We start from the raw sequence: 24,304 nt of genomic DNA, 5'->3' as shown, positions 1-24,304 counted from the left end.
CCTCTGATTTAAGAACATAATATAGTTCTTACTAAGCCTAATACTCTTTTTAAAAATATACTTTTTATTTTCAAATAGTTTCAGATTTGCAGAAAAGTTGCAAAGAAAGTACAGTGAGTTCCCCCATACCCAGTTTCCTCTAAATTATTAACATCTTACATTAGGGTGGTGCATTTGCCACACTGAATGAATCAATATTTACGTATTATTATTAAACTAAAGCCCATTCTTTATTCAGATTTCCTTAGTTTTTACCTAATGTCCTTCTTCTGTTCCAAGATCCCACATGACATTTAGTCATCACATTCCCTTAGGCTCCTCTTGGCTGTGACAATTTCTAGTACTTTTTCATAATTGCAAATAGACTCCTATTCAGCCACAATCTCTGCCTCCCAACTCTCCCTTGCGTTCACGTTCCTGCCCTTGGCTTTTCGCCTCTAAAATGATGGATTCTGGAACCCTGGTATCCCCTGAGCCTCTAACGGGCATAGGCAACAGCACACCCAGGCATCTCAAGCTCAGTTTGCTCCAAACCAAGTTCATCTTCTCCTCTAGGCCTACTGTGCTCAGTGGGGCGTTCTTCCCTGGAAAGCCCCGTATCTGGGAGGCATTCCGACTTGCCCCGCTCCCTAATCTCCTGCCAGGGAGCACCTGGTCCCTATTCTTCCCTCTACTACGTCTTCTGTCTGTCACCTCCTCTCTCCACCTCCACAACTACCTCCTCGGTTCTGGCCCAAATCAGCATTGCCTGGATTGGTAAGTCACTTTATTTTATTTTTTAAAATATTTATTTATTTATTTATTTTGGCTGCACCCGGTCTTAGTTGCGGCACATGGGATCTTTAGTTGTGGCATGCAGACTCTTAGTTGAGGCATGAGAACTCTTGCGGCATGCATGCGGGATCTAGTTCCCCGACCAGGGATAGAACCCTCCTCTGCTTTGCAAAAACCCTTCAGTGGCTCTGGTGCCCAGAGGATAACGTCCTTGCTCCTGAGTCAAACAGAGGCTGCTTTGAGTCCTGGTGCAGCTCACCTTCCAGACTCCCCACCACCTGACCAGTGGCTCAGCAGCAAATGCAAATCCCTGTCATCCTCCCAACTCGCCTAGTAGTCTCCTGCCTTTTTGTATTTTCCTGGAAAATTCCCTCCATCCCCTCGCCTTTCAGTTCAAATCTCCAAACCAGGCTGGGGTAATCCGTCCTCTGGAGAGGCTCCCCTGACACCTCCGGCAGAGTTATAACTCTTTCTCCTGCTGTACCGTCCCTCCCCCATAACACCCTTAGATTTTTGCACTTATGTATCACGCTACATTGTAATTAATTGATACAAAAATCACCAATCTCCATGGAGATGCAGGACACCCTCCCCTCTGTGCCCTTATTAGCCAGCTCCTTGCTGTCATAACAAGGTACCACAGACCTGGGGGCCTAAACAACAGAAATTTATTTTCTCAAAATTCTGGAGACCAGAAGTCTGAGATCAAGGTGTCGGCAGGGTCAGATTCTTCTGAGGCCTCTATCCTTTTCTCGCAGATGACTTCTCTGTGTGTCTTCACATGGTCTTCCCTCGGAGCCTGTCTGCGTCCAAATGTCTTCTTATTGATGTAAGGACACCAGTTGTATTGGATTAGGGCCCATCCTAATGGCCTCGTTTTAACTTGATTACCTCCTTAAAATTACCTCATTTTTACTTGATTACCTCCTTAACTTGATTACCTACCTATCTCCCAATACGGCCACATTCTTAGGTACTAGAGGATTAGGACTTCAACGTATGAATGTTGGGAGCGGGGACACAAGTCAGCCCATAACAAGACCCTTCTCTCCTCTTTCTCCCTCTGAGCTCCTTCGAGCCTCAGCTTCCTGGGAGGCCTAGCCCTGAAGGTTCAAGGACTTGGGAATCACATAGTCCAAGTTCAAATTCTGCCTCTCATCAATTCCTTGGGAGACGTGTCTGAACCTCAGGTCTTCATCTCTAGAATGAGACCATCAAGCTTGCTCTGGGGGACATGTGTGTGGACTAGAGTCGCTGGTCAAGTGTCTGGTGTGTGGCCGGTGGGCAGTATACGGGAGCCGTCACTGTCCTGCATTGCGGAACTTTCCGCGATGATGGAAATCTTCTATATTTGTGCTGTCCCGTGTGGTAGCTGCTAAACCACATGCAGCTGAAATGTGGCTAGTGTGACCGAGGAACTGAAAATTTAATTTTAATTAATTGAACTTGAAATTGAAGTAGCCACATGTGGCTAGTGGCTACCGCATTGGGCTGCACAGCTGGGTTCACCAGGGGTCTCCAGCGTGTCCCAGAGTGTTCCTGCATTAGGCCCTGATATGCTCTGTCCTGGCAGTGAATCCATTCCCCTGGCCATGTCCCCACACCAGATGCTCCTCTGTGGCCCCTGGGGTGGGGGGGCGTGTCTCACTTATTTTGCCTCTGGAAAGCATTGCCCAGTGCAGTGGGGGCCAGAGTGTGCTGACCCGCAGGCAGGACAAGGAGCCACTGTGTCTCTAGGAGCAGCCCTTTGAAAGGGCAAGGGGAAAATTGTGCAGCCCCTTAGTACCTCAGAATGTGGCTGTATTTGGAGATAGGGTCTATAAAGAGGATTTGCCCTTCTCAGGTGGCACCAAACCCTTCTCCACCTGGATGTCCCATAGGGCAGCAAAAACTCACCTCCAATTTCACTCCCTCTCCTCCAGCTGTCTTAGCTGGGAAGGAGGGGCTTATCCCAAATTGCCTCTGCCTCTCCTCCAGCTACCCTCCGAAGTCCACTTCTCCGTCTCCCCAGCCCCTCCCAGTAATCCAGGGCAGCCACCTGCCCCGATCGCTTAAAAGCCTGGATCACAGTCCTCAGCTTTGTGACTTAGCCCCGCCCAGGGTTGAGATGGCTCAAGGGCTTCCTGTTGCCTTCAGAACTCAGCCTAAAAGACCAACCCCCTTATCAGGTTTACAAAGGCCCAGTCTGACCTGCCCGCCCCCAGGCTCATCTCTTCAAGTATTTTCCTTCCTTTAGGCTACAGTTTCCCTTTTTTCCAGAGATATGTGCTTTCTTGCCTCCAGGTCTTTGCACAATCTCATCTCTTGGCCTGGAACAGGGGTCCCCGGTTAGGGATAACTCCTGCTCACATTTTCCGTCTCACTTTATCTTTTTCTCCAGGAAGCCTTCTCGGATGGAACTGTGTATCCCTGTTCCGGCATCCCACAGGCCTGTCCAAGTACTTTCTTTCCTGCATTCATGCATGCATTCACCCACTCCTCGAACTGTTTGTCGTGCAACTAACTACTAAATGCCGGACGCTGCTTTAGATGCTGGAGACACGATGCAGGGCAAGAAAGACAGTCCCGAGCCGCCTGGAGGTCACTTACATTCTTGAAGGGGAACATTAAAGATGAAAAAGAGTGAACACAAAAATAAAAAACCCCATACAAATTGTGTCCCAGGAAGAAAAGAAACAGATGCTAAAACCTGTGGCTCTGACACCACCGGTGGGGGCGAAGAGACGCCCGGCAGGGGCGCCACCTCCGGCTGCGCGCGCGGCCGGCAGGGGGCGCGGAGGGGCGGAGCTGGAGACAGCGGTCCAGGCCCCGCCCCTCCGGGCCCCGCCCCCCAGCCCGGCTCGGCCCCGGCCCCGGCCCCGCCCCCGCCCGCTGTGCGCGCGCTGGCCCGGCAGCATGGCGGCGGCGGCGGGTGCCCCTCAGCCGGGTCCGCCGCAGCCGCCTCCGCCGCCGCCGCCTGAGGAGTCGTCCGACAGCGAGCCCGAGGCGGAGCCCGGCTCCCCGCAGAAGCTCATCCGCAAGGTGTCCACGTCGGGCCAGATCCGCCAGAAGGTGAGCCCGCGGCGGCGGCCCGGGCGCGCGCCCCTCACGCCGCGGCAGCCCCGTGAGGCCCGCAGTTCGGCCCGAGCAGCCGCCCAGGCCCGGCCCGGCCCGGCCTAGGGTCCCGCCGGGCGCCGCTGCTCGGACGGAGCGCGCTCCACGGGGTAACGGACCAGGCGCCCGGGGCTGAGCGCGCCTCCCGGCGGGGCGGCGGCGGGGACCCCGGGACGGGGAGCAGGTGGGCGCCGCGCGGGGCCGGGCCGGCAGGGCGCTTGGCGGGGCGGGCCGCGAGGAAGCCCCGTGCCGCGAGGACCGGGAGGGACAGGCCTGCAGGCTGGGGGGCGAGCGCACCAGAAATGGGGACTTCTGGCTGCGTCCGGCCGGCGAGCGCTCCCCGACCCGGGTTCTGCACATTTCTGAGGACGGATCGGGCTCTTTCTCGCTGGGTGCTCTGCACTCACCTGTGGCCCCTGAGAAATTCGATTGGACCCAGGTGTGGGGCTCTTCCTTCCCCTCGCGTGGATTTTCGTGCGGGAAAGGGCAGGGATGCGCGTCCCGTGACCATCTCTCTCTCCCTCCTCGGGAAAGCGGGGAGAGGGGGGCTGTCCCTGGCTGCGCACCCGCTTGGCATCTCACTCTCGGTGGAGAACTCCAGACGCGAAGTATTAGCTGCAGAAAGACGCATTTCCTTTCTGCAGGAGTAAAGTTGCACCCTTTGTTTTCCCATTGCGGTTTCTGTTGCAAACTGCTTTTGGGTTTTGCTGCAGGTGAGCCCTCTGTGTTAGCACACGGCTTCCTCAGGCAGGTGGTTGGACAGGTGGCTGAGGGCAGACTAGGTCTGTGGGCAGCCTGGGCAGATCCAGCTGGCACAGACTATCTCATCCCGCTGCAGTGCGCTTTTCCTCCAGGGCCAGTGAGTTCAGCTGGTACTTTTACCGTGGGAGCCGTTTCTTAATCTTATGTCAGCCTCTGATACCTGGGATGGGGTAATCTTTTGTCCCAATGTTACAAACAGTTTTACTGTGAAGTGCTCCAGTTATTCAGCGCATAGGTATTGAACACCTCCTTTGTTCCAGGTATAACAGTAATAGTAATAATTATAACTAGCAATTCTCCAGTGCTTATTTTGTGCCAGGCACTCTTCTTGGGTTAAGTTTACGGCACTTTACACGGGTTAACTCATTAGCACTGGTGATAACCCACCGTGTTGGGTGTTGTCTGTCATTCCCTTCGTATGGAATTGGAGGTGGAGAGGGTAAATGTCTTGCCCAGGGTGTCACTGGTAGTAACTTGGATCTGGATCTGAACTATGGTCAGGATCCCAAGATGGAAGGCAGTTTCTCCATTTCGGGGTTCCCAGCCTGTAGGAGGTGGACATCTGTCCATGTGACAGTATGATGTAGTAAGTGCTGTGGAAGCTTAGAGGACTGAGAATCCAGCTACCCTGGGAGGCAGGATCTTGCGGGAAACAGTTTGTCAGGCTAAGTAAGGAAAGAGGGACTTTCCACCTAGTTGAATGTTGTATCTACAGGTTTAGGCACACCTGGGAATGGTCAGAAGGTGAGTGGGTCAGATTGAGAGGAATGAGGAAGAGGCTGGAAAGGTAGATCAGGCTGGATTTTGAAAGGATAGCCCTGGAGTTGGGTTTGTGGCCTTGGGCAAGAGGGAGCCACTAAGGATTATTCAGAGCCTGAGAGTGATGGGTCAGAGGTGCTTTTAGAAAGATCTCCAAGTAACCCTAAATGGTACTGATAGGAGTTGTTCTCACCTGTTGCTTGGTCCTCAAGCATGGTGTGTGCCCAGTATGGGGTGGATCATGTGATTTACAACTGTCATTAAGATTTGATCTCTCAGAGATTCCACTGTTTGTCCAGAATTCTGTTCTTAAGGAGTCTTTTTTTTTTCCCTCTTAAAACAATAGCTGTTACACCAGCTGTTCTGGCTGAGGAGTGATGGGTAGAGTGTTAAAAATACACCCTGAGGACTTGAGTTTCTGAATACAGTCACATCTGCTGTACAGATAGCTTAAGGTTGAGTTTCTTTTGGGTTGTTAGAGATTGGTGGAATGTGAGGTTTACTGTGTGTGTGGTAGCTCCCAACCTCCCTTCCCCACTCCCCCTTTTAAAGCAGATAAGCCATTCAGAAAATTCCTCTGGTATATGTGGTGCACAGGGGAAATATCCAGAATGGTATGGGGTATCATTCTGAGTCCAAAAAGGAGCGACCCACTTTAAGTATTTAAAACAGAGGGAGTTCAATGGGGAGTGGTCGCACAGGTGCTGAAGAATTGAGAATGCAAACAGTGGGCAGTGAGGTAACCCCGCGATGAGGCAGCAAACAGGAAGCTGGAAGACAAGCCGGGAGGCAGCACATCAGGAACAACTACGACTCGCCAGAGGCTGGAACCACCATGGGTCATCTGGCGTGGGCTGGAGGCCTGGAAGGACACAGCTGCTCCTGGAGACTCACCCCATGCCCCCTCCTGCCTGGGAAACCCAGCCTGCAGGGATCAGCAGTTTGGAGTAGAGCAGGAGAGTGAGGAGTGGAACTGAGGACAAGCTGGCCCAGGACCAGAGCTGTCTGTATGGCAGGTTTTTGAAACATCAGTCCAGTGCAAGCTAGAGCTGTCTTAATGGGAAAGAAAAGGGGGTATCTTATGACAGTGCTTCTCGGATTTTCATGTGCGGACACGTCCCCTCGGGATCTTGTTAAAATGCAGATTCTGGTTGAGTAGGTCTGGAGTGGGGCTAGAGGTTCTGCATTTATCACCTCCCAGGAGATGCTGCTGCTGCTGGTCATGGACCAGACTTTGAGAAATAAGGCCATAAGGACATGTGTAAAGAGAAGCCTTATCAAACGCCAAAAAAAATCTTTATTCGTGAGGTTCTTTTAAAACTTTTTCCCAAGTCTTTGATGGGGAAAGTCTTTGAAAATTTGATGTGTATAGATTTGAGATGGCTGTTTATTAGTTTAGCATTTCATGTACGTCTGATATTTTCATATGTTCCAACTCTCCCCAGCAAACACATTACTTCATTTCATTTCCTTACCATAGTACACAGTAGTGACTTTATAGGACCACATGGCTAGTGTGGAAAAAAGAAAATGGAACTAATACACTGGTAAATTAGCTTATGAACACATTATAAGGTATTCTGAAATCTGAGTAGAGAACAGTGTGATTCTGTGAAGCCTTATCAGTTAAGATGGAGCTTAATTTATTTAAAAATTTTAAAAAAGTTAACATTTTTTGGCTTTGTGCATTAACATGCTTATATTCTTAATTTCACATTTAAACAAAGTATTTTTTCCATTGTGAAATGAAGACTAGTAGAAATTAAGTAAAATGTTCAAGTTGTAAAATACTTAAAAAACAGCTTTACTAAGATAAAATTCACATACCGTACAGCTCACTCATTTAAAGTGTACAGTTCAGTGTTTTTTAGTATATTTACGGTTGTGTAATCATTACCACAGTCAGCTTTAGAACATTTTCATCACCCCAAAAAGAAACCCATGGGACTTCCCTGGTGGCACAGTGGTTAAGAATCCGCTTGCCAATACAGGGGACACAGGTTCGATCCCTGGTCCAGGAAGATCCCACATGCCACAGAGCAACTAAGCCCGTGTGCCACAACTACTGAGCCTGCGCTCTAGAAGCCTTCGAGCCACAACTACTGAGCCCGCATGCCACAACTACTGAAGCCCGCACATCTAGAGCCCATGCTCCGAAACAGGAGAAGCCACTGCAATGAGAAGCCTGTGCACCACAACTAGAGAAAGCCCACGTGCAGCAATGAAGGCCCAGCGCAACGAAAAAAGATAGAAACCATTAGCATTTACTCCCCATTTTTTCCCAACTCTCTCAACCCTAGGCAACTGCTAGTCTGCTTTCTATTTTGTGGATTTGCTGATTCTGGACATCTCATATAAATATAATATGTAGTATGTACCCTTTGTGTCTGGTTTCTTTCACTTAGTAAAATGTGTTCAAAATTCATCCATGTTGTAGCCTGTGCCAGTACTTCTTTTCGTTTTACTGCTGAGTAATATACCGTTTATTTACATTCATCTGTTGCTGGGCATTTGGGTGATTTTCACTTTTTGGCTATTCTGGATAATGCTGCTGTGAACATTCGTGTACATATTTCTGTGTGTACATATGTTTCATTTCTGGTGGATATGTACCTAGAAGTAGGTTTGCTGGGTCACATGGTAACTCTATGCTTAGTCTTTGAGAAACTGCCAGACTGTTTTCCAAAGTGACTGCACTATTTTACATTTCCACCAGTAAGGTATGAGGGTTCCAGTTTCTCCATGTCCTCAGTTGTTTTATCTTTTTGATTATAGCTATCCTAATGGGTGTGAAGTGGTATTAAAGTTTTTGTTTTTGTTTTTTTAAATATTTATTTTTTGACTGTGTCGGGTCTTAGTTGCAGCACCTGGGATCTTTCGTTGTGGCACGTGGTCCTCTCTCTAGTTGTGGCTCGCAGGCTTAGTTGCCCCAAAGCATGTGGGATCTTAGTTCCCTGACCAGGGATGGAAGTGGCATCCCTTGCATTGCAAGATGGATTCTTAACCACTGGACCACCAGAGAAGTCCCTAAAAGGTTTTTTTTAAAGCTAGTATGTAGCAGTATTTAAGAGTCTAAACTTTGGTGTCACGAACAAGTCTCCAAACCTCTCAAGACTTGGTTTCCTTATCTGTAAATAGGGAAAATACTAGTTCTTGGGTAACGAGTGGTGACAGTAAATGTTAGGTGTGTGTTCCTGAGCCTCAGTTTCTATCTCTGCAAAATATAAATGATAATAATAGTTCTCAGATCTGTAAAATAAAAATGATGATGATAACTCATAGAATCAAGTGGAGTAGTCTTTGTGCAATGCTTACTTAGCGTCGAGCCTGGCATATTATGAGCATTCAATAAATGGTTGCTTTTATGATTATTTCTGTCTTTCTGATTGTTCACTTTTTATATCTTGACCACTAGCCATCCCCCTGAACCCCTCCACCCCCAGCTCAAGCTGATCTGGGTGAGTCTCCATCTCTAGCAGCCAGAATAGCAAATAAAAACAAATCTGGCAGACAATTAACAGTGAGTATCTTTTTTAAAAATTGTTAATTTATTGAATACTAGTGGGAATAGCATGGGCTAGGTGTTATTTTCTTTATTTCACAGATTCAGTTTAACTGAGCAAATAGTGGAGACCTTAAAATTGTTCTGTGTGCTGGCACTTGGGGGGACCTTCCTGAGCAACAAAGAACACCCCTAGAGCTAGTAGTCTGAAGAAGGCGTTAATAGAATAACCACATAGGTACTGTAGGGTTGTTTTGGTGATGAAAGGACTCTAAATCTAATGTCTGGTGTCTTTGTAAAAGAAAGAGGAGAAAGATTTGGACACAAAGGAACACACAGAGAAAAAAGCCATATGAAAACAGAGCCAGCGATTTAGATCTGTGCTGTCACAAACCAAGGACCAGGTGGGGCCCCTAGAAGAGGTAATAGAATCTCCCCTGGATCCTTTAGAGGGAGCGTGGCCCTGCTGACACCTTGATTTTGGACTTCTAGCTTCCTGGATTGTGGAACAACACATTTCTGTTGTTTAAGCCTCCCAGTCTGTGGCCTTGGTTATAGGGCAGCCACAGGAAACTAATGTAGGGCATATACTGACTCTGAAGGGGATGTCGAGGGGCTGAAGCAGTCAGAAATGCCTGTGGGACCTGAGGTATTGGAATCTGCCAAAGGGCAGCAGTCCTTGGTGAGCTCCCTCAATTTGGTTTAGGATGCCAAAAAGCCACTTCCAAGGAATGAGGAGGATTAGAAGTAGGACTTCCAAAGGCTGCAGTCATGCTTCATAGCATGTCAGTTCTCTGAAATTAAGGTAATCCCAGAGTGCTGTTGTTTTTAGGTGCTTAACAGAAGCAACTTCAGTCCTCTGTAGAGGGAGGTGACATCATCCAGTCGTCCAGTTATTTTCACAAGCCATGTTGTAAATTCATTGTTTTGTCTTCAGTGAAGAACAGACACATGGGGAGGCAAGGCCATGTGAATTAAAACCAAGGGAAACAGCAGACTATAAAGACAGATAAACAGGGGCTCTAGACATCAGACACAGATTTTGAAACAACTATGCTTACTATGTTTAAGGAGATAAAAGACCAGACTGAGAATTCTGGCAGAGAACTAGAAACTAAAAAAGAACCAAATGAAAATTCTAAAACTGGCAAATGTAATAAAGTTAAGTTCTCAAAGGAAGGGTAGAATAGACACGGCTGAAGAAAGAATTCAGTGGCGCAGAAGACAGCTCAAAAGAAAATTACCCATAAGGAAGCCTGGAGACAAAAAAAAGTGGAGAAATTAGCAGATAAGGCAGGAGTCAGAGATAATAGTGAAAAGGTCTTTTATGAGAAAATTGGGCAGAAACAACATTTGTAAAGATAATGCCTGAGAACTTCCCACAACTATTAAAAGGCACCACCCACAGATTCAGTAGCCTGTGAACACAAAGAAAGCCTCACCTATCACTTAATAAAACTGCTGAAAACCACAGATGAAGAGTCTTGAAAGCAACTGGAGACAGATTACCCTCAAAAGAGCAACAGTGAGACTGACAGCTGTGTTCTTAACAGAAGCCATGGAAGCAGAAGTCAATCAAAATTTAAGTGCTGGAAGAAACTGCTAACCCTAATTCATTACTCAGCCAAAAGATCCTTCAGAAATAAAGCTGAAATAAAGATGTTTTCAAATAAACAAAATCAATTTTTTGTGTGCAGACCCATAATGAAGGAAACATCAGGGGGTGTTTTTGTTTGTGTCTGGCTAAAGGAAAATGATCTTAGGTGAAGGGTTAGTGTTTCAGGAAGGAAAGAAGAGCAAAGAAAAGGGCACTGATATGGAAAACTGAATGATTATCAACTGCTAAATTTTTTTTTTAACATCTTTATTTGAGTATAATTGCTTTACAGTGGTGTGTTAGTTTCTGTTTTATATCAAAGTGAATCAGCCATACATATACATATATCCCCATATCTCTTCCCTCTTGCGTCTCCCTCCCAACCTCCCTATCCCACCCCTCTAGGTAGTCACAAAGCACCCAGCTGATCTCCCTGTGCTATGCGGCTGCTTCCCACTAGCTATCTCTTTTACATTTGGTAGTGTATGTATGTCCATGCCACTCTCTCACTTCTTCCCAGCTTACCCTTCCCACTCCCCATGTCCTTAAGTCCATCCTCTATGTCTGCATCTTTATTCTTGTCCTGCCCCTAGGTTCTTCAGAACCTTTTTTTTTTTTTAGATTCTATATATGTGTGTTAGCATACGGTATTTGTTTTTCTCTTTCTGACTTAACTTCACTCTGTATGACAGTCTCTAGGTCCATCCACCTCACTACAAATAACTGAACTTCGTTTCTTTTTATGGCTGAGTAATATTCCATTGTATATATATGTGCCACATCTTCTTTATCCATTCATCTGTTGATGGACACTTAGGTTGCTTCCATGTCCTGGCTGTTGTAAATAGAGCTGCAGTGAACATTGTGGTACATGACTCTTTTTGAATTATGGTTTTCTCAGGGTATATGCCCAACAGTGGGATTGCTGGGTCATATGGTAGTTCTATTTTTAGTTTTTTTAAGGAACCTCCATACTGTTCTCCATAGTGGCTGTATTAATTTTGCATTCCCACCAACAGTGCAAGAGGGTTCCCTTTTCTCCACACCTTCTCCAGCATTTATTGTTTGTAGATTTTTTGATGATGACCATTCTGACCAGTGTGAGGTGATACCTCATTGTAGTTTTGACTTGCATTTCTCTAATGATTACTGATGTTGAGCATCCTTTCATGTGTTTGTTGGCAATCTGTATATCTTCTTTGGAGAAATGTCTATTTAGATCTTCTGCCCATTTTTGGATTGGGTTGTTTGTTTTTTTGATATTGAGCTGCATGAGCTGCTGGTAAATTTTGGAGATTAATCCTTTGTCAGTTGCTTCATTTGCAAATATTTTCTCCCATTCTGAGGGCTGTCTTTTCATTTTGTTTATGTTTTCCTTTGCTGTGCAAAAGCTTTTAAGTTTCATTAAGTCGCATTTGTTTATTTTTGTTTTTATTTCCATTTCTCTAGGAGATAGGTCAAAAAGGATCTTGCTGTGATTGATGTCATAGAGTGTTCTGCCTATGTTTTCCTCTAAGAGTTTTATAGTGTCTGGCCTTACATTTAGGTCCTTAATCCATTTTGAGTTTATTTTTGTGTATGGTGTTAGGAAGTGTTCTAATTTCATTCTTTTACATGTAGCCGTCCAGTTTTCCCAGCCCCACTTATTGAAGAGGCTGTCTTTTCTCCATTGTATATTCTTGCCTCCTTTATCAAAAATAAGGTGACCATATGTGCGTGGGTTTATCTCTGGGCTTTCTATCCTCTTCCATTGATCTATATTTCTATTTTTGTGCCAGTTCCATACTGTCTTGATTGCTGTAGCTTTGTAGTATAGTCTGAAGTCAGGGAGCCTGATTCCTCCAGCTCCGTTTTTCTTTCTCAAGATTGCTTTGGCTATTCGGGATCTTTTGTGTTTCCATACAAATTGTGAAATTTTTTGTTCTAGTTCTGTGAAAAATGCCAATGGTAGTTTGATAGGGATTGTATTGAATCTGTAGATTGCTTTGGGTAGTATAGTCATTTTCATAATGTTGATTCTTCCAATCCAAGAACATAGTATATCTCTCCATCTGTCTTTGGGTTTGAAATATATATAGAATTAAAATACATAGCAACGGTATGTAAGTCAGAAGGGAGGTAAATGGTATAAAACTGTTTAAAGTTTTCCTTGCAATTCCAGGAAAAAGAAAAAAGAACCAATTAATATTAGGCAAGTCAGGGATACATGTTGTAATCTGTGCAGCAGCCACTAAATTGTGAAAGATAATATGGTATCTAAGCTAAAAGGCAAGAAAAATTGAATAATAAGAAATTCCAAATCTGAAAGAAGGCAAGAAAGGAGAGAAAAGGGAGAGGGAGGGATTGGGGGTTTGGGATTAGCAGATGCAAACTGTTATGGATAAACAACAAGATCCTGTTGTATAGCACAGGGGACTATATTCATTATCCTGTGATAAACCATAATGAAAAAGAATCTAAAAAAGAATGTGTATATATATATATGTATAACTGAATCACTTTGCTGTACAGCAGAAGTTAACACAACACTGTAAATCAACTATACTTCAATAAAATTAAAAAAAAAAGAGAGAAAAGGAAACATTGATCAAGTGGAACAAAGAGAAAGCAAACAGTAAGTGGATAGGCTTAAATCCCAATATAACAATAATCACGTTAAATATAAGTGAATTTGAATGCTCCCGTTAAAAGTCAGAGATTGTCAGACAGGTAAGAAAACAAAAGCAGACCAGGTTATTTAAGAGAGATATATTTAAAACAGAAGGATATAAAAAGATTGAGGGCTTCCCTGGTGGCACAGTGGTTGAGGGTCCGCCTGCCGATGCAGGGGACACGGGTTTGTGCCCCGGTCCGGGAGGATCCCACATGCCGCGGAGTGGCTGGGCGGGTGGGCCATGGCTGCTGAGCCTGCGCGTCCGGAGCCTGTGCTCCACAGCGGGAGAGGCCACAACAGTGAGAGGCCCGCGTACCGCGAAGAAAAAAAAAAAAAAAAAAAAAAAAAAAGATTGAAAGTAAAAGAATGGGAAAAAATACTATGCACACATCAACCTAGAGAAAGTTGCTATAGTATTTTAATGTCAGACAAAATAGTCTTTGAGGGCAGAATTTATTATTAGAGATAAAGATATGATAAATGATAAAAGTTTTATTTTAGATATAATAATTTAAACTCTTTATATACCTAATGTAACTTCAAAATATTTAGAAGAAAAATTAATACAACTGTAATGGAAATAAATCTATGATCATAGTGGGATATTAAACACACCTGTTTCAGAGGCTGTTATGATAAGCAGACAAAAATTTGTAAAAATAAAGAAAAATTGAACAACAAAGTACTAAACTTGACCTAATGGACGTATATAGAACACTGTACCGAGCAATTGCAGAATCGAAATTCTTTTCAAAAGCACAGGACACATTGGTCAAAATTCAGTATGTGCTGGCCACAAGGCAATTCTCAACAAATTTCAAAATATTGAAATTACACAGACTGTGTTCTCTAACAACAGTGGAATTAAGCTAGAAATCAGTAAAATGAAAATCCTCATGTATCTGGAAATTTCGAAATTTGTTTCCAAATAACTTATGAGTCAAAGCTAGAAAATGTTTTCAGTTGAATGATAGCAAACTACGTATAACTAATGGGATACAGCTGAAGTCATGTTTAGAGGGAGGTTTATATCTTTAAATGCATTTATGTTACAAAAGAAGACTGCTGAAAATCCATGAGCTAGGCTGTGTATTAGGTGATTAGAAGGCTAGCAACACATTAAATTCAAAGAAAACAGAACGAAGGAAATAATGAAGAGCAGAAGTTTTTTGTTGTTGCCGTACATGGGCCTCTCACTGTTGTGGCCTCTCCCGTTGCGGAGCACAGGCTCCGGAAGCGCAGGCTCAGCTGCCATGGCTCACGGGCCCAGCCGCTCTGCGGCATGTGGGCTCTTCCCGGACCGGGGCACGAACCCGTGTCCCCTGCATCGGCAGGCGGACTCTCAACCACTGCGCCACCAGGGAAGCCCTGAAGAGCAGAATTTAACGAAATGAAAAATATTCATTAGAAAGGATAAACAATGGCAAAAATGAAGTCTTTGGGAAAAAAAAATTGACAAACCCCAGCAGGAGTAATCAGGAAAAAATTAGAGAAAGCAAATAATTAATGTTAGGAATGAAAAAGGACATCATCGAAGATCTTGCAGATGTTAAAAAGAGTAGGCAGGTATTATAAACAACTTTATACAAGTACATTTGAATCTTTAGATGAAGTGGACAAATTCCTAGAAAAACACGACTTAAAGCTGACACGGAAATAGAAATGTAAATTGTCTTTATAACTATTAAAGATATTGAATCCATAATTTGAAATCTTCCAACAAGGAAAACTCTAGGCCCAGATGACTTTACCAGTGAATTCTAAGCATTTAAGGAAGAAATAATACCAGTTTTACATAAAATCTTCCAGGAAATAGAGACCCCCCCAACTTACCCCCAGCTTCCTAGGAGTGGAGTGGGGCTGGAGGTTTGAGTTATAAAATCTCTTTAACAAGGAGATTCGGGGAGCTTCTGGGTTGGTGAATGCATTAATATGCTGGGAGGGTGGCACACCCAGAGCAGGCATGGATGCTCTACCCCCCAACCCCCAGTATCTTGCCCTATACATATCTTCCATATGGCGTCTCTTCAGGTGTGAGTGAGGATGTGGAGCAAGGGAGTGCTCTGGTGGGAATATTAAATTGGTAACACCACTTTACAAGATATTGTAGCAGCATCTATTAAAGTTGAAGGCATGTATACCCTATGTTTCAGCAATTCTGCTTCTGGGTATATATCTAATAGCTTTATGTAAGCAAATGTACTCCAAGAGGCATGTACAAGAATATTACTAGTGTATTATTTGTAACAGCTCAAAAGTGGAAGCAACCCAAGTGTCTGTCAGCAGTAGAATTGATAAATTATAGTATGTTCTTACAAGAGGATGCTGTACATCAGTGAAAATGAACTACTGCTACCTGCTGATTTAAGGATTAATCACAGCCATTAATGCTGCAGGCCAAAAAAGCCAGACATAAAAGAGTACATTCTGTATGATTCCGTTTACATCCAGTTCAGAACAGGTAGGACACTAAGGAGTTTAGACTTGCCTGCTTGTGTGTTTAAGCTACGAGCAAGAAAGACGATTACCAGAGAAGTCGGGGTGGTGGGAAGTGGTGGGTAGTGACTGGATGGACCTTGAGAGAGGGAGCTTCTGTAGGGCCAGTAGTGTTGTTTCTTCACCTAGCTGGTGGTTGATTGGGTTCTCAACTTGTGATAATTGTACATTTTTGTTTCATGGAGTTTATGTGTGCTATTTTGTAATGAAAAAGATTTTTTAAGTTGAAGTATAGTTGATTTACAGCATTATATCAGTTTCCGTTGTACAACATGGTGATTCAATATTTTCATAGATTGTACTCCATTTAAAGTCATTATATTCCCTGTGCTGTACTGAAAAGGATTTAAAAAAAAAGATATGGAGGAGGTAGTTGGTCAAAGAGGTATGCAAAGGCCCTGTGGCCAGGGGGAGCTTGGCGAAATCAAGAGGCTGAAAGAAAGCTGGTGTGGATAGAGTTAGCAAGAGTTGAGGAGACCTTGATTGTGCCATGAGGCTGGGGAGCTGGGTAGAAGCTCTGTAATAGTGGGATACTATTGCTTTAAGATTTTAGGAAGGAGTGAGACATCTGATCCAGGTTGGAAAGATTTCTCTGGCTGTGTTGTGGCCGCCTGAGTGGGTGCTGGCTGACACATGTGGTGAGAGATGATGGTAGCCTGGGCCAGGGTTGTGGTAGTGGTGATGGAGAGAATTAGTTGGATTTGACATTGTGAGAACTCGGTGATGGTTTGATGGGGGTGTTGGAGAGGAGGGGGAGGGGAAGGAGGAGGAGGAGGGGGAGGAGGAGGCTCATGGTTCACGTGACTGGCTGGCGAATGGAGCTCTTTCCAAGGAGGAGCTGTGGCTGAGGACCACTGAGGACCAGCTCTGGGGATTCTGCTCTCACTGAGCTCTGCTGCATGGTGTCCAGGATCCTCTTCTTCTCAACCACACCAGCTTCACAGATGAGGGACACAGAGGCAGTTAGGTGGCTTGTGGGTGTGCCCTGAAGCCACCTGGGTCTCATAGATTCCAGATTACACCTCTTCCTACTGTGTTCTGTCCAGCCCCATAACAGTCATGCGCAAACAGTAGGAATGGTTCCTCAGAGCCTGAGAGGGAGAATAGTGGATAGTGGAAGGGGGTCTGGGCAGATCTGGGGCCACTGGCTTTTAGGAAGTGAGTAGAGGAGGAGGACCAGTCTGAGAAGAAAGTAGGAGAGTTGGGCGAGGGCTAGGGAAGAAAGTCAGTCACTGATTTCAGCACCTGGAGGTCCACCGGCACTAGCGTTATTGTTACTTTGGTGTTTCCTTCTGAACGATTTTTCTGGATATGTTTAATTTAGTTGAAATGAAACTATATGTAAGTTTTCACTTTAATGTTATGAGCATTTCTCCATGTTATTACAATCTCTTTTTTCTTATCCTTTGTAATGGTTGTACCACATATTCTGTGAAGAATACCTTTGCAAGGAAGGTTCTTCAGTTTTTTATTGTGAAAAATTGAAAAGGTACCCAATATACTTACTATCAAGATTCAGCAATTGGTAACATATTACCAAATATGCTTTATCTATATGTATTAAATAGAAATAAATGATTTACTAAACCATTTGTAGGCATCATGACAGTCTGTCCCTAAAGAGCTCAGTGTGTATCTTCTAAAAATGACATTTCCTGTATGGTCCATTTTTACACCTAAACTCCTACAAATAAGTACTCCAAAAAATAAGGACATTTTCCTATATACCATTATTATTCCTAAGATATTAATTGTAATTTTCTAATATCTATATCCTTTTTAGTTTTCCCCAGTTGAACCAAAAATGCCTTTTATAGCCTCCCTTTTGGGAACCATGTACCAATCAAAATTCATGCATTGGTTGTATCTCTTTAGTCTCTTAACCTAGGACAGCTGCCCTCAGCAACCTTCGCCCTCCCCTCCCCTCCCCTCCCCTCCCCTCCCCTCCCCTCCCCTCCCCTCCCCTCCCTGACATTGACTTTTGGAAGAGGCAAGGGCAGTTGTCTTGTAAAATCTGTTTCTGGATTTGTCTGATTGTTTCCTCATGGTTTCTTTTGCATCGTTCTTTTATACTCTGTATTTGCTATAAGCTGGAAGAGAGGTTTGAAGACTCAATTATATTCAGGTTGATGTTTTGGGCAAATCTCCTAGGTGTGGGATGTTCCATGTCCTGTCAGGCAGGCAGTCTCCTCTGCTGTGTCCTCATTTGGTTTATGTGGAGATGCTAGATATTTCTATTGGAAATGTGGATTTCCTTCTTTGAGATTAGGAAGTAATCTGAGAGGTGATTCCTAGACACCCTGCAAATAATCCTTTTATCCAACAACTTTTTACCAAATGATTTTCATCATTTATACATAATTAACTGGCCTGAGTCAGTTTTATTAAGAGAGCTTGAGAGTTTGAAAAATGGACCTACCCCCTCCCTCAGCTTTCTGTCGTTTCTTCCACAATTATCTGTTGGTATTTGGTAAATTTTTCCCAGTTCAGCTGGGGAACGACTACATTTCTTCCTACCAAAGGCAGGGTAATTGCTGGATTCTTTCTGTTTAATTACCAATTTTCAAAGTAAGGGTTTGGTAGAATAGTCGTCCCTAGTGGAGGCAAATGGTTTTGTTTTGTTTCTCTCTCTGCTGGGGGAGGGGGGGGTTATCACTATGGATTCATGACTTTTTATTCAGTTTTGTAATCAGTTATAGTCATTCTTTTTCATGCTCAGATTGTCCCCATTTTCCCAGGAGAGCCCCTTCAAGCTGGCTCTTTGGTCTTTGAGAGCTTGCTTGCTGTGTCACGATCTGTCTTTTAATCTTCAGGATGGAGCCCAGAGGTGGGGTTGCAGGGCAGAGGGGATGGCCCATGTGTGATGCTGTCCTTCTCTCTCCTGTGCCTGGGACAGACAGTGATTTCAGCACATCAGCCTGGCAGCTCTTTGCTTTCCTTTTTGGGGCAGTATTAATAAATGAGGTGGAAAGCTTTTGTCTTCTCTACCTCTGATTATTGCATCTCCATTTATTTTGTGTTCCTTTCGGGTGGTTCTTATTATTTGTAGGTTAGATAATCTGTCCCTTCACCACTATGTCCATGAGCTTTTCTCTCAGTCTTTTCTCCTCTCCAGTGTATCCAGCAGCATTCTGTGGGCACCTGTTTTGTCCTGTGCACCATCAATGACGTTTTCAGCAGTGTGCATTTCCCCTGTAGCCCCTTCCATGTGGATTTTAATTCTGCTGTAGTGTGATTATTTTTGCTTCCTATCCTAATCATGGCCTGTATCTTAGCTTGTTGTCTTTTAATTTCATATTGTTCACATTGGTGCTCCCTGTTCTTTAAAAAAAAATTAACTTTAATTTTTTAGTAGAGGCAGTGTCCTCCTGTAATCTTTTACAGGAAGCACATATATTCTAAAAAGGTCTTCCGTTTTCTGTAATAATTCATTTCAGATTTATGTATGTGCTTTATCGTATATCTTCAAACTCCCACCTCCACTTTTTTGTTTTGATTTATTGATCCTTGAATGGTATTTGCTGGTCTGTGGGTTTGAACTGCTGTTAGCTGTGTGCTTGGCTCTGGAAGAAATGTGAGTCCCATATGAGACTGGGCCCAGGTCCAGTGATTCTCCCCGCCATCTTGGTCTGAGTAGTGTGAGGTTTTGGGTCACCTGCCACCCATTTCTGGCTGGCTCTGTTCTTCTGCATCTGAAGGTGAGGGTGCCTGGTTTGTGGTGGTTTTCCTGGGCCTGGCTCCTCAAGCTCCAGGATGAGCAGTGCTTTGTCCTTGGGGTAAGATGGAAGAGGGTCACCCTTCCATCACCACTTTCACTTCCAGAACTTCTTTATCCCCCACATTGAAACCCCCTTCCGCATTAGGAAGTCATTCCCCACTCCCTCTTCTTCCTCAGCCCCTGGCAGCCACTACCCTGCTTTCCATCTCTGTGGGTTTGCCTGTTCTGGATATTTCACGTAAATGGAATCATAAAATATGTGTGTGGCCTTTTGTGTCTGGCATCTTTCCCTTAGCATAATGTTTCAGGGCTCATCCATGTTGTAGCGTGTGTCAGTACTTCATTCCTTTTTATGGCTGAGTAACATTCATTGTATGAAATAATACTCCATTTGTTTTATCTGTTTATCTGTTGATGTATATTTGAATTGCTTCTACCCTTTGGCTACTGTGAGTAGAGCTGCTAGGAATACTGTTTGAATGTCTGTCTTCAGTTCTTTTGGGTGTATACCTAGGGAGTGGAATTGCTGGGTAATTCTGTGTTCATCTTACTTAGGAATTTCCAAACTTTTTCACAATGGCTGCAGCATTGTACATTTCCAACAGCAATGTTTGAGGGTTCCAATTTCTTCACACTTGTCAAAACTTGTTATTTTCTGCCCTTTCTTCCTTCCCTTCTCTCTCTCTCTCTCTCTCTCTTTTTTTTTTTTATTACAGACATCCTGAAGGGTGTGAAGTGGTATCTCATGGTATTGATTTGCATTTCCTTAATGACTAATGGTGTTGAGCATCTTTTCATGTGCTTTTTGGCCATTTATATATCTTATTTGGAGAAATGTCTATTCCAGTCCTTTGCCCATTTTAAAATTGGGTTTTTTTTTGTTGTTGAGTTGTAAGAGTTCTTTATATATTTTGGATAATAGACAGTTATCAGATATATGATTTGCAAATATTTTCTCCCTTTCTGTGGGTTGTCTTTTCACTCTATTTTTTAAAAAATTTTATTGAAGTATAGTTGATTTATAATGTTGTGTTAGTTTCTGGTGTAAAGCAAAGTGATTCATATATATATATATACACACACACACACACACACACACACACACACACACACTTTTTCAGATTCTTTTCCATTATAGGTTATTACAAGGTATTGAATATAGTTCCCTGTGCTATGCAGTAGGTCCTTGTTGTTTATCTGTTATATATATAGCAGTGTGTATCTGTTAATCCCAAGCTCCTAATTTATCCCTCCTCCCTTCCCCTTTGGTAACCATAAGTTTGTTGCCTGTTTCTGTTTTGTAAATAAGTTCATTTGTATCATTTTTTTAGATTCCACATATAAATTATATCATATGATATTGGTCTTTCTCTCTCTGACTTACTTAACTTAGTATGATACTCTCTAGGTCCACCCCTGTTGCTGCCAATGACATTATTTCATTCTTTTTTTATGGCTGAGTAATATTCCAGTGTGTTTGTGTGTGTGTGTGTATGTATATATCACATCTTTTTTTTTCTTTTTTTCATTTATTTATTTTGAATCTCTGAAGACTACAAATCATATTGACCACATTGAATTTCAGTGGAATTCGCCCTGACCTTCAAGAGTAGGCCTTTCAAAGTTATAGTTTTAAAGAGAGAAAAAAATGTAGTGAAAGTATTTTTTTTTTATTTTATTTATTTTTTTAAATAGCAGGTTCTTATTATCCATTTTATCCATTCATCTGCTGATGGACACTTAGGTTGCTTCCATGTCTTGGCTATTGTAAATAGTGCTGCTGTGAACATTGGGGTGCGTGTATCTTTTCGAATTAGAGTTTTCTCTGGTATTTGCCCAGGAGTGGGATTGCTGAATCATATGGTAGCTCTATTTTCAGTTTTTTAAGGAACTTCCATACTGTTCTCCATAGTGGCTGCACCAATTTGCATTCCCACCAACAGTGTAGGAGCGTTCCCTTTTCTGCACACCCTCTCCAGCATTTATTATTTGTAGACCTTTTAATGATGGCCATTCTGATTGGTGTGAGGTGGTACCTCCTTATAGCTTTGATTTGCATTTCTTTAATAATTAGCGATGTTTTTTTAAATTTTACTTTTAATTTTTTTCCTTGGTCACACCACGCAGCTTGTGGGATCTTAGTTCCCCAACCAGGGATTGAACCTGGGCCCTCAGCAATGAAAGCATGGAGTCCAAACTACTGGACCACCAGGGAATTCCTAGTAATTAGTGATGTTGAGCATCTTTTCATGTGCCTGTTGGCCATCTGTATGTCTTCTTTGGAGAAATGTCTACTTAGGTCTTCTGCCCACTTTTTGATTGGGTTGTTTGTTTTTCTGATATTGAACTGTATGAGCTGTTTGTATATTTTGGAAATTAAGCCCTTTTTGGTCACACTGTTTTCAAATATTTTCTCCCATTCTGTAGGTCATCTTTTTGTTTTCTCTATGGTTTTGTTTGCTGTGCAAAAGTTTGTAAGTTTGATTGGGTCCCATTCATTTATTTTTGCTTTTATTTCTTTTGCCTTGGGAGACTGACCTAAGAAAACATTGCTATGATTTATGTCAGAGAATGTTTTACCTGTGTTCTCTTCTAGGAGTTTTATGTTCTCTTTTAGGAGTTTTATGGTGTCATGTCTTATATTTAAGTCTTTAAGCCATTTTGAGTTTATTTTTGTGTATGGTGTGAGGGAGTGTTCTAACTTCGTTGATTTACATGCAGCTGTCTAGCTTTCCCAACACCACTTGGTGAAGAGACTGTCTTTTCTCCATGGTATATTCTTGCCTCCTTTATTGAAGATTAATTGACTGTAAGTGTGTGAGTTTATTTCTGGGCTCTCTGTTCTGTTCCATTGATCCGTATGTCTGTTTTTGTGCCAGTACCATGCTGCTTTGATTAATGTAGCTTTGTAGTATTGTCAGAAGTCTGGGAGGATTATGCCTCCAGCTTTGTTCTTTTTCCTTATGATAGCTTTGGCAATTCTGGGTCTTTTGTGGTTCCACATACATTTTATGATTATTTGTTATAGTTCTGTGAAAAATGTCACAGGTAATTTGATAGGGCTAACATGAAATCTGTAGATTGCTTTGGGTAGTGTGGCCGTTTTAACAATATTAATTTTTCCAATCCATGAGCATGGGATACCTTTCCATTTCTTTGAATCATCTTCAGTTTCCTTTATCAGTGTTTTATAGTTCTCAGCATATGTGTCTTTCACCTCCTTAGTGAGGTTTATTCCTAAGTATTTTATTTATTTATTTTTTGATGTGATATTAAAAAGGATTTTTTTTTTTTACTTTCTCTTTCTGTTATTTCATTATTAGTGTAAAGAAATGCAGCTGATTTCTGTGTGTTAATTTTGTATACTGCTGCCTTGCTGAATTCATTTAATCAGTTCTAATAGTTTCTGTGTGGTGTCTTTAGGATTTTCTATATGTAGTATCAGGTCATCTGCAAATGATGACAGTTTTATCTCTTCCCTTCTAATTAGATACCTTTTATTTCTTTTTCTTATCTGATTGCTGTGGCTAGGACTTCCAGTACTGTGTTCAATAGAAGTGGTGGGAAGACTCAGTTTTTCACCATTGAGTACTGTGTTGGCTGTGGGTTTGTTGTAAATGGCTTTTATTATGTTGAGATATGTTCCCTCTAGGCCCACTTTGGTGAGAATTTTTTTTTATCATGAATGGATGTTGAGTTTTATCACATGCTTTTTCTGTATCTGTTGAGATGATCATGTGGGTTTTGTCTTTTCCTTTGTTGATGTAGTGTATCACATTGATTGATATGTGTATATTGAATCATCCTTGTGAACCTGGCATGAATCCAGCTTGATCAGGATGTAGGATCCTTTTTATGTGTTGTTGGATTCAGTTGCTAATATTTTGTTGAGGATTTTGTCTTTTCACTCTTGATGGTGTCCTTTTATGCATAAAAGTTTAATTTTGATGAAGTCTAGTTTATTTTTTCTTATTTTGCTGGTGCTTTTGGTATCATATTTAAGAAACCATTGCCAAATCCAAGGTCAAGAATACATACGCCTAAGTTTTCTTCTAGAAATTTTATAGTTTTAGCTACTATGTTTAGTCTTTGATCCATTTTGAGTTAATTTTTCCATATGGTGTGAGGTAGGGGTCCACCTTCATTCTTTTGCATGTGAGTATCCAGTTGTCCCAGCACCGCTGGTTGAAGAGGGCCTCTTTTTTTCAACTGGATTCTGCTTCTGAAGCTCTATACCTTCTAATACATAAAACTAGCTAATGAACTTTTTAGGATTGGTTGGTAATCTTGACCATTTTTTTTAAAAAAATTATTGTTTATTTATTTATTTTGGCTGTGCTGGATCTTCGTGTGGCATGCGGGATCTTTTAGTTGTGGCATGCGGGATCTTTTAGTTGTGGCATGCGGACTCTTAGTTGCGGCATGCATGTGGGATCTGGTTCCCCAACTAGGGATCGAATCCAGGCCCCCTGCATTGGGACCGCAGAGTGTTACCCACTGGACCACCAGGGAAGTCCCAGCCGTTTTGGATTGGTCTCAGTAAAGTGGTTCTTAGTAGAATTATTGTTGTGGATGATTATAATACATTTACACATTTAAAGGGTTTAAAAGAAAATATCTGCATTTCAGAATTTTTACTGCCATAGAACTCTTCTCCATTTCACGTTTGAGAGTGAATTCAGTTCTTTCTGTGGTTTGGGAAGATGTGAAATAAATACTCACCTCCTTAAATCCAATCCCATTTGATAGTTTTTGTATTTGAACTCTTTGATAAAGATGGACTAGTACTCAGAAGCAAGTGAAAAGGAAGTCTGGGAAATTGTTCTTTATCGCCATTCTCTCTGTGGTGGCTCAAAGTTTTCACGTACTTTAAGAGGACCCAGGTTTGTCAAGACTGAGGTGTGAGTCTAATCGTTTAAGTGGTTTTTTACAGCCTACTTGTAATATGTT

General features: G+C 42.8%; 1 protein-coding gene and 1 pseudogene across 7 annotated transcripts in view; both read left to right on the top strand.

Moving 5' to 3' along the window:
• LOC116756491 overlaps nt 1–24,304 on the top strand; it is a 264,380-nt pseudogene that overhangs the window by 79,706 nt on the left and 160,370 nt on the right.
• The window catches only part of DGKD (diacylglycerol kinase delta), a 109,801-nt gene continuing 89,156 nt past the window's right edge, over nt 3,660–24,304 (top strand). For all 7 annotated transcript variants that reach the window (XR_004350663.1, XM_032636885.1, XM_032636884.1 and 4 more), the window contains exon 1: nt 3,660–3,825. Coding sequence is in view for 6 of the 7 variants with exons in the window: in XM_032636885.1 (XP_032492776.1) it covers nt 3,670–3,825 (156 nt within the window). In the remaining variant the exon portion in view is untranslated. The remainder of the gene's footprint in view (nt 3,826–24,304) is intronic.

Source organism: Phocoena sinus, chromosome 7 (genome assembly GCF_008692025.1).
Source record: "Phocoena sinus isolate mPhoSin1 chromosome 7, mPhoSin1.pri, whole genome shotgun sequence".
In the NCBI taxonomy this organism is placed as follows: Eukaryota; Metazoa; Chordata; class Mammalia; order Artiodactyla; family Phocoenidae; genus Phocoena; species Phocoena sinus.
Note: the sequence above shows the minus strand (reverse complement) of the source record. Positions and strands in the feature narration are given on the sequence as shown.